General features: G+C 46.9%; 1 protein-coding gene across 4 annotated transcripts in view; it reads left to right on the top strand.

The window, feature by feature from the left end:
* Window positions 1–15,342, top strand: part of Txndc11 (thioredoxin domain containing 11) — a 57,495-nt gene that overhangs the window by 40,632 nt on the left and 1,521 nt on the right. For 3 of the 4 annotated variants that reach the window (NM_001127532.1, XM_008767481.4, XM_039085803.2), the window contains 4 exon segments: window positions 1,906–2,695; window positions 5,514–5,656; window positions 6,289–6,398; window positions 10,706–10,786. In NM_001127532.1, the coding sequence (NP_001121004.1) occupies window positions 1,906–2,695; window positions 5,514–5,656; window positions 6,289–6,398; window positions 10,706–10,786 (1,124 nt within the window). 4 annotated transcript variants of the gene reach the window in all.

Here is a 15,342-nt window from a genome sequence, read left to right on the forward strand (position 1 = left end):
TCTCTGTTCCCTAAGCTCCTAGGGCTGCTCTGAGGTAGGTGGATTCTCAACTCACCTTTACTCCACATATGGTTGGTGTGGCCCCTTAGGATTATGCAGCACCTGACCAGCACTTGCCCTCCATGTGGCAGGTCAGTCTGGCCAGTGTTCCTTGAGTCCTGGGACCAACTGACATCTACTCTCAGAAGATGGTCCAGTCCAGAACCAAGAATCTGCTTATAACTCAGGCAGAGGACAGTTGGACTCAGCCAGGCCAGGGTCAGGAAGTGGCAGAAGAAGGCAAGGGAGGCTTAGAGGACACAGGCTCACTGGGTAAGGAGGGACCTCAAGTAGCTTTGTTTTCCATTGCCATTGTGGGTCAAAGTCTGGGCAGAAGCTTGAAAGAATGTACGTTCTTGAGGGTATAGTAGGCAAGGGTGCTTGTAGCAGTTGTAGGCTTTGTGTAGACCAGAAGTGACGGGTGTTGGCTACACCAAGCCAAGGAGTGGGCAGCCGCCATTACGCATGTGCTACATAAATACACACCCCACACCTGCATGAGCGCACACAAAGAACACGTAGGTCCTGGCAGCAGAAACACCAGCCCCCCGAGTCCCTAAGAGCACTCTTAAGACATCGTGCTCTATATTATGCAACATGCCAGTCAAAGGAAATATTTGTCTCAGCCTCCAAAGTCCTTCTGACTTGTTTCCTACTCTAAGCAGTCTTTGAGAATTGGCACATGTCTGTAAATACGTTTTGAATTAATCTTTCATAAATACTGTTATAGAAGTTATCTAAGTTGGAAATGTATTCATTAAATGTCATACATACTAACATACTTTTTTGTTTGAGACAGTCTCACAAAGCCCAGACTGGCTTTGAACTCTTACTAAGTAGCTGAAGATGACCTTAAACTTGAGAGTAAAGTAGTTACTCTCTTCAGGAAAGGACACTGTGTACGTTTCTCAGAAATGCCGTATGTTCACATGTGAAGATCCATAACCTGTAAGGAAAGGGGGCAGTCGTTCCAGCAGAAACCTTTGAGGCCATGGGAGTGGCTAACATTGCAGAAGCTAGTTAGTTAGTTAGTTCACTTACATTCAGAGCAGGGCTGCCGTTACCTGAGCGGGGTCTTAAGAACCACAGTCATCAGTGTAGAAATCAGGTGTTAAGAGAAAGGAGGAGGTGTGGCCTGAGGAGACTGAGCAGAAACCGAGGACTAGCTGGTTTATAGTGTGTAGCCAGAAACCTAGCAACAGTGGTCCAGGGAGGGGAGCGGTGCTCTGAAAGAAGGAAGGATGAGCGTGGACTGTTGGGAATAGGCTGGTGTGCTAATCTCCTGTGTGGCATGGGAGTACCTGGGAGAATATAAGCTGTAAATTTACTTAACTCTCCACATGTATTTGGGAAGTTTTCAGAATTACTGAAGATTGGAGAAAAATGACAGCATAGGAGAATATTAAAGGTATGAAGAAAGTATGCTCACCTGGGAGGCAAGAGGGTTCCGTTCCCTTCTGTCTGGATACATTCCTGAGCTGAGCAGTTTTGCCCGCTGGACTTTATCTGTCTGTGATTGGCAGGTACCTCAGGACCTTCTGACTCAGAGCAGTGGTTCATTGCTCGCTGGTAGAGGGGGCATGTAAAAAAAGTCAGACCCCTGTAGTAAGAGTGTGGTGTGAGCTGGGCAATGGTAGTGCATGCCTTTAATCCCAGCACTTGGGAGGCAGAGACTGGTGGAGCTCTGTAAATCTGAGACCAGTCTGTAGAGAAACCCTGTCTCAAATAACTAAAAACAAAACAACCAAAGTTTGGTGTGCCTACTTTTCTCCTGCCGGTGACTTGGGGATGCCATACAGGCAGCACAGCTGCCATTTTCCACATCCATAAAACTTGGGCTCTTACCAGTTCTGCCCTGTCTTTCAGATCACCGAAGTGGCCTTGGAGTACAGTAACTGTCGCGGGGACCAGGTGGTGGAGCGCCTCCTTCAGCACCTGCGGCGGGCAGAAGCACCCGTGTTCCAGTCCCTGGCACCAGAGCTGCAAGCCCCACTGCCTGATGCTCAGCTGATGGCAGCGTCCCCCTGCTGTAACACAGTGGTGCTGCCACAGGGGCCAGCCCTCTCCAGGACCCACAATGTCTGTGAGCTGTGTGTCAACCAGTCAGTGGGTACCAGGCCTAGCTCAGTGAGTGTGCCACAGTGCAGCTTCTTCGAGATGGCAGCCGCTCTGGATTCTTTCTACCTCAAGGAGCAGACTTTTTATCGTGTGGTGTCAGGCAGCATAGAATGCAGCAATTTTTTAACTTCCTATAGTCCTTTCAGCTTCTACACTGCATGTTGCAGGACTATATCCCGGGGCACGGCAAGTTTCTCTGGCTCTGCACAGGACGTCTTCACAGCCCCAGCCATCGAATTCTCTGCCTTAGAGAAGAGCTGTGAGGCCACTGCCCCGAGTTCCATTCCTCACATTGAGGAGAACAGGTACCGCTTTCCTGAAGTGGGCCTCTCTAGCACAGCCTTCACGGGCCTGAGCTGCAGAACCAACAAGACCCTGAACATCTACCTTTTGGATTCCAATTTATTTTGGTTATATGCAGAGAGATTGGGTGCCCCAAGCTCTGCTCCTGTGAAGGAGTTTGCCACAATTGTCGATGTGAAAGAAGAATCTCACTATATCCTGGACCCCAAACAAGCCCTCGTGAAGCTCACTCTAGGTACTGTAGGTGGTTTGCTCCCTCCGCATAGTAAGCGCTTGTTAGCTTAAGAGCTGTAATTTGCATTGATGGTCTTATTCCTGATCATGGGGATGACGCCAGCTTCATAGCTCATTTTCAGTCTTTAGACAACTGATCAAAAATTGTCTTTATCTGTTGGTTGGTCAGTTTGAAAAGAAACTAGTTTGTCCAGGAAATAGAGCAGAAGCTTCTGTCTGTCAGATTTTGGTTCAGTTTGTCAGCTAACTTGTAGGGGCTAAGAGTCTAAGACTGGCAACCTCTGTCACATTTCTAAAGCTGAGCAAATATTAATCACGAGGAACCTGGTTCCCATGCCAGACAAGTGGTGAGAGCCTTTCAAGTGGGACGTGCGGGGGCTGACAAGCAGGGCCAGTAACAGCCACAGTTGAACCTAGATTGTCTTGCTCACTCCTGTTCCACGGGGTGAATGTACGAGTCTCAGGGCCGCCAGGCCCCAGTTGTTGTGCTGGACTTTTATAGCATGTTGAAGACGCCCATCTTAACCCCCAGTGCTACATGGCCATGCACGAGTGTTGAGAGCAGGTTGCAGTAGCAAGCACGTGAGGTGACCTAAGCCTTTGCACTGTGGGAAAGCAGCCCAGAGCTGACTCCCAGGGCTTGGCAGCAGCAAAGGGACTCATGCTGTTCCCGGACTTTGCCGAAATTCCTGACATGCAGCACAAGAAACTAAATTCAAAAGCCTCATTAGTTCAGCGTCACTGGAGAAGCAGGAAGAGCCCATGCTTGCCAAGTGGAGGAGGGAGGAGTGCAGTAGTGAGAGGACCTTGAGTTCTAAGTTTAGAGACTGAAGGCAGTGCGAGCACAGCTCCTTAAGTACTAGTCCTTTCATCTGTTCTTGTGGAGCATTCCCATTAGCCACCTTTATAAAGGACTCACGAAATGTTGGTTATTTTATAATCACAAGAGCTCTTTGATGCTCAACGCAGACCTGTGGTCAGACACTTTATGGAGTACAGTCAGTCACTCCCAATTTATGATATGTTGGGATATTCGTCTTTCTTAAAGTGAAACAAACGTGTATTTTATTTTGATGTTTATTTTTTTATGTGCATGAATGTTTTGCTGCATGTATGTCTGTATACCACATGTGTGCTGTACCTGCAGAAGCCGTAAGAGAATGTCAGATCCCCTGAGTCTGAAGCCACAGGAGGCTCTGAGCCACTATGTGGGTGTTAGGAATCAGACCTGGGTCCTCTGGAAAAGCAGTCAGTGCTCTTAAGCCATTTCTCCATCTCCCCAAGCATGTGGTTTAAGTTTTTGTTATTTTTTTATGTATATGATATTTTGCCTGTATGTATGTGTGGTACCCAGAGAAGCCAGAAGAGGTATTGAATCTCCTGGAACAAGCAATTGTGAGCTACCTTGTGGATGCTGAAAACTGAACCCAGGTCCTCTGAGAGAGCAGCCATCTCTCCTCAGCTCCCAGCTATGTTTCTTTGTTACTGTTATTTAGCTTTTGCCCTCCTTTGAAACAGGGTTTGTCTACATAGCTTTGGCTGTCCTAGAACTCACAGTGTAGACCAAGCTGGCCTCAGACTCAGAGATCCTCCTGCCTCTGCCTCCCAAGCACTAGAATTAAAGGTGTGCGCGTGTGCACCACCACACCCAAATGAACATGTAAGTTCTAAAGCAAGTGGTGATTGGGTTCTCTGGATTCTGTGAGTAATACTCAGCTCAGAGAAGCTCATAACACTACTTTGAATTTCCAGGTTTTCTGAAAGAAGCCCTCTTCAGGTTTCATTTCATCTTTTGTATCAACTCTGGCTCAGCTATTTTCTCTGTTCTGTATTTTGTAGCAGATTTGGGAGTGGTTCAGAATTTAGGCTTCATTCATACTGGGAAATCATGGTTTCACAGTCCAAAACTGTAGCCCACAAAGCGTTGCTGAGCTATGATAAAGGTGTGTCTTTAGTGTTCATGGCACTCTCCTACCTCCTGCTTCTACAGAGCGAGTCACTCTGTCAAGACCTCCATTGGAGGGAGTTGGAAGCGAGAAGGAAGTTTATAGACTAGTGCTGCCTCGCTGAGGCAGAGGGCTCTGAGATGTGGCATTGGTGGAAAGGGTGAGACTGTTGGCGTAAGTTAGGACTTTGATTACTTAGAGGTTTATTTATATATTTCCCACCATGTATAATTGTTTGTTTTTGTTAGCTTTTTTAAAAAGGAAACTTGAAGAACTTTAATAAAGGAAACAAAAAGCCCTTTGGTCTCAGATTAATGAGCACTAAACACTTCACATTGTACTGCACTGTGCTTGTAGTAGTAGTGCTTAGCATCCAAGGCTGCTACTTGCAGAGGGTGTGCTGTGTGCCACTGTGTGTTCTCGAGGTGCGTGTCTGCGGTAGTCCCTGTGGAAGAGAGCAGGATTGAATCCTCACAGTGTATTGAACACCCCACTCACACATTGTTTAGTTAGTAAAGGACTATCCTTTGAGTTACTGCTGCCAAAGTCAGGCCTCTTGGTACCCTGGGCCTTTGTGGTAGGGTCCGCTTAGTTGAAATGATTAAAAAACAAACAAAAAACATAAATATAGAGACACAGGCCTTTGATCCTATTACTCAAGAGGCAAGTAGATCTCTGAGTTCAAGGCCAGCCTGGTCTACATAGCAAGTTCTAAATCAGCCAGAACTATAAAGTAAGACCCTGTCTTGAAACAATAATAAAAATGTTGACATGGAAAATCATTTCAATTTTGAAGTATTTGAAATTTAAAATAGGCAAGCTATTCTGCTTGTACCTAGAGCAAAGCTGACCTCATTTTCTCTTTACTTTTAGAGTCTTTTATTCAAAACTTCAGTGTTCTCTACAGCCCCTTGAAAAGGCATCTCACTGGAAGTGATTCTGCCCAGTTTCCAACTCAGCATTTAATCACTGAAGTGACAACTGACACCTTCTGGGAAGTAACCCTTCGGAAACAGGTACAGGATGGGAGCACCGTGAGGCCCTCCCTGCATGCAGCCTTCCCTGCATGCAGCCTTCCCTGCATGCAGCCTTCCCTGCATGCAGCCTTCCCTGCATGCAGCCTTCCCTGCATGCAGCCTTCCCTGCATGCAGCCTTCCCTGCATGCAGCCTTCCCTGCATGCAGCCTTCCCTGCATGCAGCCTTCCCTGCATGCAGCCTTCCCTGCATGCAGCCTTCCCTGCATGCAGCCTTCCCTGCATGCAGCCTTCCCTGCATGCAGCCTTCCCTGCATGCAGCCTTCCCTGCATGCAGCCTTCCCTGCATGCATTCCTGATCACTACAGGAACAGGTTTAGGAATGCCAGAGAGGGACAAAAGTCAAGCCCACTGCTATCTCTTAATTCCTACAGCCGGGGCTATCTGAGGGGAAACAGTCTGGTTTTGACATGCAGATTAGTTTAGTGGTGCAACATGAGCAGATTGCATGGTGCTTTTCTAGTTGTCCAAAGACCATAAAGAAAAACACAATTATAACTAAGATAAAAATCTCACCATGATTTCTGCACAAGCAGTCAAGTTGACTATATCTTTGAGATTCCCAGCACAGCAGGAAGCAGCTGTGAGTAACTATTGTCTCCCCTTCCCACAGGACGTTCTGCTGCTCTATTACACACAGTGGTGTGGCTTTTGCCCATCTCTCAATCACATCTTCATCCAGCTAGCTCGGCTTCTGCCAGAAGACACATTTACTGTGGCCAGGTAAGCACACCAGTCTTGAGCGTCACGGGCTGTGCTGCTCTTAATCCTCTCTGCCAGCTAGCCCAGGCTAGGTAAGCTGGACAATAATGATCGTAAAAATGCTTATTGCTGTCTGGAATACAGAGAAAACAGGTCAAGGTCTGCTGCTGAGACGTCTTGGGAAAGGGCTTTCCCAGGATTGCAATCCAGCCCTGGGATTCCTTGGTGAAATCAAGAGGGAGACTTGGTTAATAACCATGTGTCCAGTTATGACCATGGTTGCTTTGTGTGGGCTTTTGTTAAACACATTTTAAATCCTTTGTTTTGAGGCACACTCTCCCTCTGGTTCAGGTTGGCTTGAGCTTACTGTGCAGCCCAGGGTGACCTTCAACTCTTAGCAGTCCTTCTGCCTCAGTCTACCAAGTGCTCGGGTTACAGGTGCAAGCCACCATGCCTGCCTTCAAACACCAGTTTCATTACACATATTCTTTGGCAGTTGGGTAGGTGGGAGATGTTTGCTTTGTTTTGTTTTGTTTTGAGACGGGGTCTATCTACTATGTAGTCCTGGCTGGCCTGGAACTCACTATGTAAAACCACACTGACCTTGAACTCAGATCCACCTCCCTCTGATTCTTGTGTGCTGTGAGTGAAAGTCTGTACCATCATACCCAGCTCCTCAGCAGTTTTATACATGCACCTCTGCTGCATCCTGAGTACACTGCGTGCACACCTTTTCCACGCCTGTGCCTTTTAACCTTCTCACTGTAAGTCGCTCGCCTCCTGATTCATGTCGTACGCTGTTGTAATCAGCATCACTCACACACCTATGCATGTGAAGCTATACTCTAGAGCTAGGGAACATACCAGTGGCTGAACTATTGGAGATGAGTGCTTCCCCTCCCTCAACATCTGTCAGTAGGGGGTGACTCTCCAGGGGGGCAGATCGTGAGCCCTTCCCCTGTTCCTGAGTAAATGCTGTGAGTTCATGAATGCAATGGCTATGTCATGCTCAGAGTAGAGCATTTCAGATCCCTCCCCCAGTCATCAGTTCTTAAACGTTTCCATCTCCCCGAGTTCCTTCACTCTGCACCGTTGGCTACAGAGAGAAGCTTCTCTAATAAAAGCTGAGAGCAGCATCTGCCTGTGGAGTAAGCAGGAGTATTCACACACACAGCGTTTGTACATTCAGTCAGACAACACTAGTAAGCTCTCCACTAGGGCCTTTGACCTCCATGGCCATGGTCTTTGATGAGTTTTGATGGACTTTGAGTTATGGAGCAGGCCTCAAATCCAGTCAGGAAATAGTCATGCCACTGACATGCCTGTGGGCCACATCTTGTCTTGTGCGTGCAAGCTGTGCCTTTTCCTTCCTAGCTGCCTGATGGCTCTTAGGTCCTGTGACCTTCCACTTCCTTTGCAGCTTGGCTTCTGTGTCCTGCAGGACTGCGTCTACAGAAGGCTTCAGTCTGGTCAGCACCATGAGCAGTAGCTTATCTAATAAGCACTTTACCAAGCCCTTACATCCAGATCATTAAGTGAACAGTTAGACCAGACCGTGGGGAAAGAGCAGAAGATAGAGATAAAATCTTTCCAATGAAAAGATAATAAAAGGTGATTCATATCCACTAGAAGTATGTGTGGTGAAGACCACGTGCTTGATGTGAGTGCTTGCTTGCTTGACTGCTTGCTTCTTTCTTTCCTAGTGGCAGGATTAAACCTAGGAACTCATGCTTAGCTGTATCCTCAGCCATAACTTATAAAAGAATCTTTAAAAGGTAGTCGTGAGCGTGTGTATTTATATGTCACTTGCTGCCTGCTACTTATTCTTAGCAATGACTAGGGGCACTTTGGAGAAGTGACTGTGCTAAGAGATCGTCACGTGCATATACTTAACCTCAGAACGCTAGGCGAGTGAAACTGCTGAGTCCGTTGCTTTCTTTTGATTAAAGGCACAGAAATCTTAGGCAACTTGTCCAGAGTTGTGCAACATGTAAATTCGGGGCTGGTACTCAGACTCAGTGTTGATACTGTAGACTCACCGCATTTAAAGGGGGCTGGAGCTGTGGTAGTGTGAGGGCATAGAGTGCTGTCTGGCATACACAATGCCCTGCCTTAATCTAAACTCTGCATAAATGTGCAGATGGTACCACATGCCTTTAGTCCTAGCACGAGGGAGACAGAGGCAGGCAGATCTCTGATACAGCAACAGGAAATGCCTGTATCAGTGATGTTGGCATAGGGGACATTTCTGTCCCTCCCTATATCAGTACTTCCCTGAATGAATGGAGAAGGGTAGAGTAGGAGCTATGTGACTCCTGCTGTGTCAGCTCATAAGCCACACTGAGAGGATCCTGGGGAGCAGCCTTGCAGTCCCTGTGGGTTTTAAAGGCTCTCACTTCACAGTGGACTCTTCATTGAGGTACACATTTGGAGGGAAAACACATTCAACTATAAAGGATGGTGGCCAGTACCACTTGGCAAAGGCAAGACATGCCATTTTGTTAAAAGATGTGGAGGGCTTGCTCTCTTGCTCTTGCCCTCTCCTTCTTTCTCCCACTTGTTCCCCCTTCCCCCTCCCTCTCCACGTGCTCATGGCCAGCCTCTACTCCTCTCACTCTCTAGCTCGCTCTTGCTCTCTCTCTCTCTCTCTCTCTCTCTCTCTCTCTCTCTCTCTCTCTCCCTCCCTCTCCCTCCCTCCCTCTCTCTCTCTCTCTCTACTCCCCCCTCATGCCCTAAAGAAACACTATTCTATACTTTAAAAAAAAAATGTGAAGAAAAAGCTTGCATTTGGTTGTGCCAATTTTAGAGTTTTCTGTATGTCTTTATGAAAGTATCCTGGATCTCAGGCTGGCCTCCAAATAACTATGAAGACAAAGATGACCTTGAACTTGCAGTCCTCTTGGTTTTGTCAAGTGCTGAAATTATAGGTGTGTGCCACCATGCCTGCTTTAAGGAGGGCGTCGCTATAAATTATGCTAAGCAAGCACTCTACCACCTTGTCTTAGTTAGGGTTTTACTGCTGTGAACAGACACCATGACCTTATAAAGGACAGTATTTAATTGGGGCTGGCTTACAGGTTCAGAGGTTCAGTCCATTATCATCAAGGCAGGAGCATGGCAGCGTCCAGGCAGGCATGGTGCAGGCAGAGCTGAGTTCTACATCTTCATCTGGAAGCTGCTGGAAGACTGGCTCCCAGGCAGCTTGGATGGGGGTCTTAAAGCCCACGCCCACAGTGCCACAACTAATGGTGCCATGCCCCAGTCGAAGCATACACAAACCATCACACACCTCATCCACATTCCTTGGCCATGTGGCAGTTTGGGCAAATACATAACACTGGTTTATACTGCCTGATCATCCCATACCACTTACACCTTTTGAAAAACCCTGTCAAATTAATAGGTCCAGCATCTTCATCTTCCTTGTGCACTGATCATGAATATCGCCCCCTTAAAGGATGCCATCAGCCCTCTGTGGGGTCAGCACATGTGATCCTCATCATCTGCCCAGCCCAGTGCCTGCTGCTGGAGGGAGTTCATTCACCAGGGCAGTTGTACTGTGTTCTCCTAGTAATTAATCACAGGGTGGGTGGCTTAACAGACACCATTTTTACATAGGTAAATTAATCTCCTGTCCTTGGTGGCACATGCCAGTAATTCTGGCACTAGAGATGCTGCAGCAGCAAGGCCCCGTGGTGGGAAGAGCGGAGGGGAGAATTGGCACTTTGTTAAGACAGCACATTGATCTTGGCCTTCATCTGGATTTATTGACTATACAGTCAAAGAGACCTGTTGTGTGCTGTGCTCAGTAGCTTTCCTTTGCTAGAACGAATGCACAGACTAAATACTCACCAGGTCCTGATGAGGACATGAAGGACTCTTTCATTGAGGTAATTGGGGAATTGATTCTTAGCTTCAGAATCTTCTGTTACCCAGGGTACACGGTGACATGTTCTTAAAGTGTAGGTGCCTAACTTGCACCTGCACTAAGGCTGGTTCTAGTCTGGGCCATAGAAACACTCCCAAGTTCTTTAGGTTTTGGGCTTGTTTGGCCAATCACTTCTAGAGCTTGCCTGGAGGTTCTAGCTGGGGAGTGCAGCTACTCATATACCCTTGAAGACTGCTCCTCCTCTATTCAGGGAAGCTCGCCCTTTTCGACCAAGCACACAGCTTTGGGAGGAACGCACATGGAGCGCTGAGAGAGGAAGGGGATACTTGCCTAGCTAGCCAGATCAGCCGAATCAATGGGGTGACAGATATTGCAGCCAGATCACTCTCACATCAGGCCAGTCACTGCTTACCAGTCATTTTCCCTTTGCCTCTCTCAGGATCGATGTGTCTCAGAATGATCTTCCTTGGGAATTCATGGTTGACCGTCTTCCTACCGTTTTGTTTTTTCCCTGCAATAGGTAAGGCTGGGGTTTTGTTTTCAATATTGTGTAGGTAGGGCTCCTGTTAAGGGCTGAAGATGAAATGAGCTTCCATTGTAAATCATTCATTATGTTCTAAGCTATTGTTAAAATAGTGCCATTAGAGATACAGAGTGGAAGAGCTTTAGTGTTGGAATGTCATATGTTATATTTATTATTTGTTTTTGTTTTTTGAGATAGGGCCTCACTATGTAGCTCTGGCTATTCTAGAACTCATTATGTAGACCAGGCAAGCCTTCACCTCAACCTACCAAGTACATCCCTGGGAACTAGACAGCCTGTGTGAACCTATAAGGATGATTGACAGGAAAGTCCTCACGTTTGTGTGGGGTGAATCCTGCTGTTACCCATGTGTCCCTCTCACTCGAGGGGCACTGGCATTCCCTAACCTCTGCTCCATTCGTAGAGACCTATCTCTGCATGTATACAGTCTGTCACCCAGCTGTCCTAAAAACTCCAGCAAACAGGGATGGGACATTAGCAAGGGGGGTTGGGTTTGGTTATGAGTATAGACCCAAACATTTCCATAAACAAGGAAATGAACTCTTTACTCTAAAGCCAGACAAGCTGGATGCTGCCTCCCTTGTCACTCACAGATAGCTTCCCTTTGGGTACAGAAGAGATCTACGTGGGAACCGCTCACACCCCTTGTGGGTGTGTGGGAAATGCAGGGTCCTTTCAGGAGGACTGGTCCTTGGCACTTAAAGGTCACTGCAGCACTGCGGTGCTTCTCTGGCTTCTCTGCCAGAGGGTTTCCTTAGACTATGTTGAGTCACTCATTGTCTCTGTTTTTGCCCTTTATCTCAGAGACTGTGAGCTAGAGTACTTCCTGTGGTAGGTAGCAGGGGCTTGTCAGCTCACACACTAAAAACAGAGTGACTCGATCCACTCCACGGCTGGCTCTGCCACAACGAACTCTCTTCTTTCCAAGACATATTTAAACTGCCATATAATGAGAAATCGTGGACACTAACACCAGCAATCCCAGCTGTGTGTGACACAGCTGGGCATGCACTGTAATGGTATTAAAGTTAGAGCCTTTGCAGGACTTTGGGAGCAAGTAGACTGATGAGTATCAGTATGCTAGGACAGACACCTGCCGGGCAGGCACACCACAGGAACGTCCATGGCCAGCATCCCTTCTGCAGCTGCCTTGTAGAGTAAAAGGCTGGGTGCAGGCCAGGTGTGGTGACAAACACCTTTAATTCCAGCTTGGGAGGCAGAGGCAGGTGGAGCTCTTTGAGTTGAAAGCTAGCAGGAATTATAAAGTGAAACCCTGGGTCACAAAACAAAACCAACAAACAAAAAAGTGAAAACTTTAGGTCCCTGCAGCCCTCCTTTGTCCCTTGATACTAAAGAGCAGAAGACTGTCCATGTCTGTTAAACAGAGTTTAAATCAGAGTCTGCTGCTTTACAGTGAGATTTTCCTCACTTCCTAAAAATGGGCACAAGTTCTTAGCTGGTCCAGAGAGCATTACCAGAAGCTTACCCAGAAGGTAGAATGTGACTATTCACTGCCCGTATAAAAATAAGTAAAAGGAGACAGATGGTGACAGAGATCAGTGCCGGCCCAGCAGGAAGCAGTCATCTGAGTGAGGACTGTGGGGGTCACGAGGCAGTGTCTAAGAGCTGAAAGTGGTTCATGACTATCAACTATCAAGTCCAAAGGCTCACAGAAGAGGAAATGAAACCACTGTGGGATCACATGTAATAAGACTGTTTTCACATTCACCTGTTACTGCTATTTTTAGTGAAAGTTGTATGTGCGCTGTGGAAAATGCAAATTCTGTGCACAAAGTGGAGATGTGCTGAGAAAGAACACTAAGGTGTTGACATGGCTGCTTCTGAGGTGTGAGGGCTGCAAGCATTGGAAGACGCTGCTTGTATGCTGTCTACATCCCTGCTAACTATATGCACTGACTGTGCCCCACTGCAGTCATAGAGGACTAAAATCTTGGGAAGAGTCCTGCCTTCTGCCCACAGAACAGCCTGTCTATGCCTAGTCTCTTTTTGCTCTGGTCTCACCTCTCCTCATCAAAAGTGGGAGGAGAGAAGGCTGGGGTGCAGACCACCTCCTTCTTGCATAGAGAGCTCTTAGAGCCAGTCCCCCAAACCAGCAGTCTATGCCCTACTCAGAGGACACTGCAAGCTACAGACACCTCCGCCTAACTCTGGGCCAGGGGATGCTCCAATGTCACCCCCAGAAGAACACCACCGCCTCTGGGGGTGTTCTAACATGTTCCACGAGGATACTCCAATGTCACCCCCAGAAGAACACCACCACTTCTGGGGAACTCTAACTAGCACCGTGCTTTCAGGACAACGACCTTTTTTGGGGTCGGGGTTGGGGGGGAGCTGTTTTCCGAGACAAGAGTCTTACATTGAATCTTAAGCTGGTCTAGAACTCTCTGGGAAACCCAGGATGACCTTAACCCTCTGGGTGCTGAGATTAATGATGGCAGCCACTATTCCTAAATTCAAAGAACTTCTTTTTGGAAGCAGTTTATAGATATCCTGTGTCCTAGCTACTTTTTTAAACATAAAAATAATAATAATAATAATAAAAACCGTGTCCATGACTTGGCCTTTAATCCCAGGACTCAGAATGAAGAAGCAGTTGGATCTCTGAGTTTGAGGACAGCCTGATCTACAGAGCTAGTTCCAGGACAGCCAAGGCTACACAGAAAAACCCTGTCTACAAACAAACAAATCCAGTATTTTGATCTTAAAAAAATAAATAAAATGAAATGTATGTGGTGGGTGGTGTTGGCACACAACTTTAATCCCAGTACTTGGGAAGCAGAAGCAGGCAGATCTCTTGAGGTTTTTGGCCAGCCTGGTACACAAATGCTCCAGGATGGCCAGGGCTATACAGAAAAACGTTAACTTGAACAAAAATAACTAAAATTTTCTTTTACTAAAGGTGTGGGGTGAGTATGGTGGTACAAAGCTTTAATCTGAATGAATACTCAAGAGGCAGAGGCATTTGGATCTTTATTTGAGGCCAGCCTGGTTTACATATGTTCCAGGCTAGCCAAAGCTATAGAAAGCGGCCTGTCTCCAAAACCAAAGCATGACCAAAAGTAAATAGAAGGTTTGAGAGCATTCTAGGGGACTACAGCATCACCCCAAACTTCAGAGAGCGTCCATTGACCAGTGTCACTCTGTAAGGCTTCCAGGACACGCTGAGCTCTCGCAGTTCTTCTGAAGGAAAGCTGCACCTCTACTTGGCCCTAGAAGTCAGGCCTTTGCTGCTTGATAGAATGATAGGCCCAGTAGTCTACACGCATTCCGAGTGCTTTGCTGTCTTCTGTTGGAGAGCACTCATCAGATAATTGGCAGACACAGCCTCCATGTGAACGCTGAAGTCCTTCCTGTTTTCTGTTACATGGAAGTTTAAAAATTGTAAAAGGCTGTCTGGAGGCTCTCCCTTCCAAACACTGCATAAAGGGGTATATAACTTTATTTCTTTTTTGTTGTGAGGTAGGATCTCACAATATAGTCCGGGCTAGCTTCAAACTGCTGGTTTTCCTCTTGCCTTGAGTGCTGGAGTTACCAGTGTGGGTCACCATGTACATTTTGGCATATCTATCTCTTGTGAGTTTTGATAGGAAGAGTGTTATCTATTAATGAAACATGTTCTGTCACGTTCAGGTGTTTGGCTTCTGGATTCGTGTGTGAAAAGGTTATACAAGTTTTCAGTTAATGCATTCCCGTTCCATTTTTAATTTTGTTTAATTTTATTTTGGTTTTTTGAGATTGGGCTTCTCTAAGCAGCCTTGGCTGGCTTCACAGTTGCTCTGTAGACCAGGCTTAGCCTCAGATTGATAGAGATCCACCTGTCTCTGCCTCCCTGATGCTGAGATTAAGGTGTGTGCTAACATGAAAGCCTTCCTAATTTTAAAAAAAGTATTTATGTCTAAATAAATGGGTGTTTTACCTGCCTGTATCTGTGCAGCATGTTACAGCGCCCTTGGAGGCCAGAAAAGGGCATTAAATCCCATGGGGCTGACATTTTAGACAGTTGTGAGCCACTATGTGGGTGCTGGTAATTGAACCCAGGTCCTCTGTAAAAAGCAGCCCACGATCTTTTTTTTTTTTTTTTCTTTTTCTTTTTTCTTTTTTTCGGAGCTGGGGACCGAACCCAGGGCCTTCAGCTTGCTAGGCAAGCGCTCTACCACTGAGCTAAATCCCCAGCCCCAGGAGCCCACAATCTTAACCACTGAGCCATCTCTCCGCCCCACCTTGGTTGATTTTTTTTTTCTTTTTTGAGACAGTCTCACTGTATAGCCCAGAGGCCTGCTTCAAACTGCAGTCTTCCTGCTTGAGAGATTATGCATGATGCCATAAGGGTTAACGATTCTGAAAAAGCTAATGTTCAACACTCAACTCATTTAACCCTTGCAACAGCCCTATGAGGCACATGACACGCCCATCCCGTTTTACAGAGCTCAAGCCATTTGTCTGAGAATATGTGTCACTGAGCAGGGCAGCATGGGTGCTGCCTTTGGGATCCTGTCAGCTCTGTTCTTTCC

This window comes from Rattus norvegicus, chromosome 10, assembly GCF_036323735.1.
Source record: "Rattus norvegicus strain BN/NHsdMcwi chromosome 10, GRCr8, whole genome shotgun sequence".
Taxonomy (NCBI): domain Eukaryota; kingdom Metazoa; phylum Chordata; class Mammalia; order Rodentia; family Muridae; genus Rattus; species Rattus norvegicus.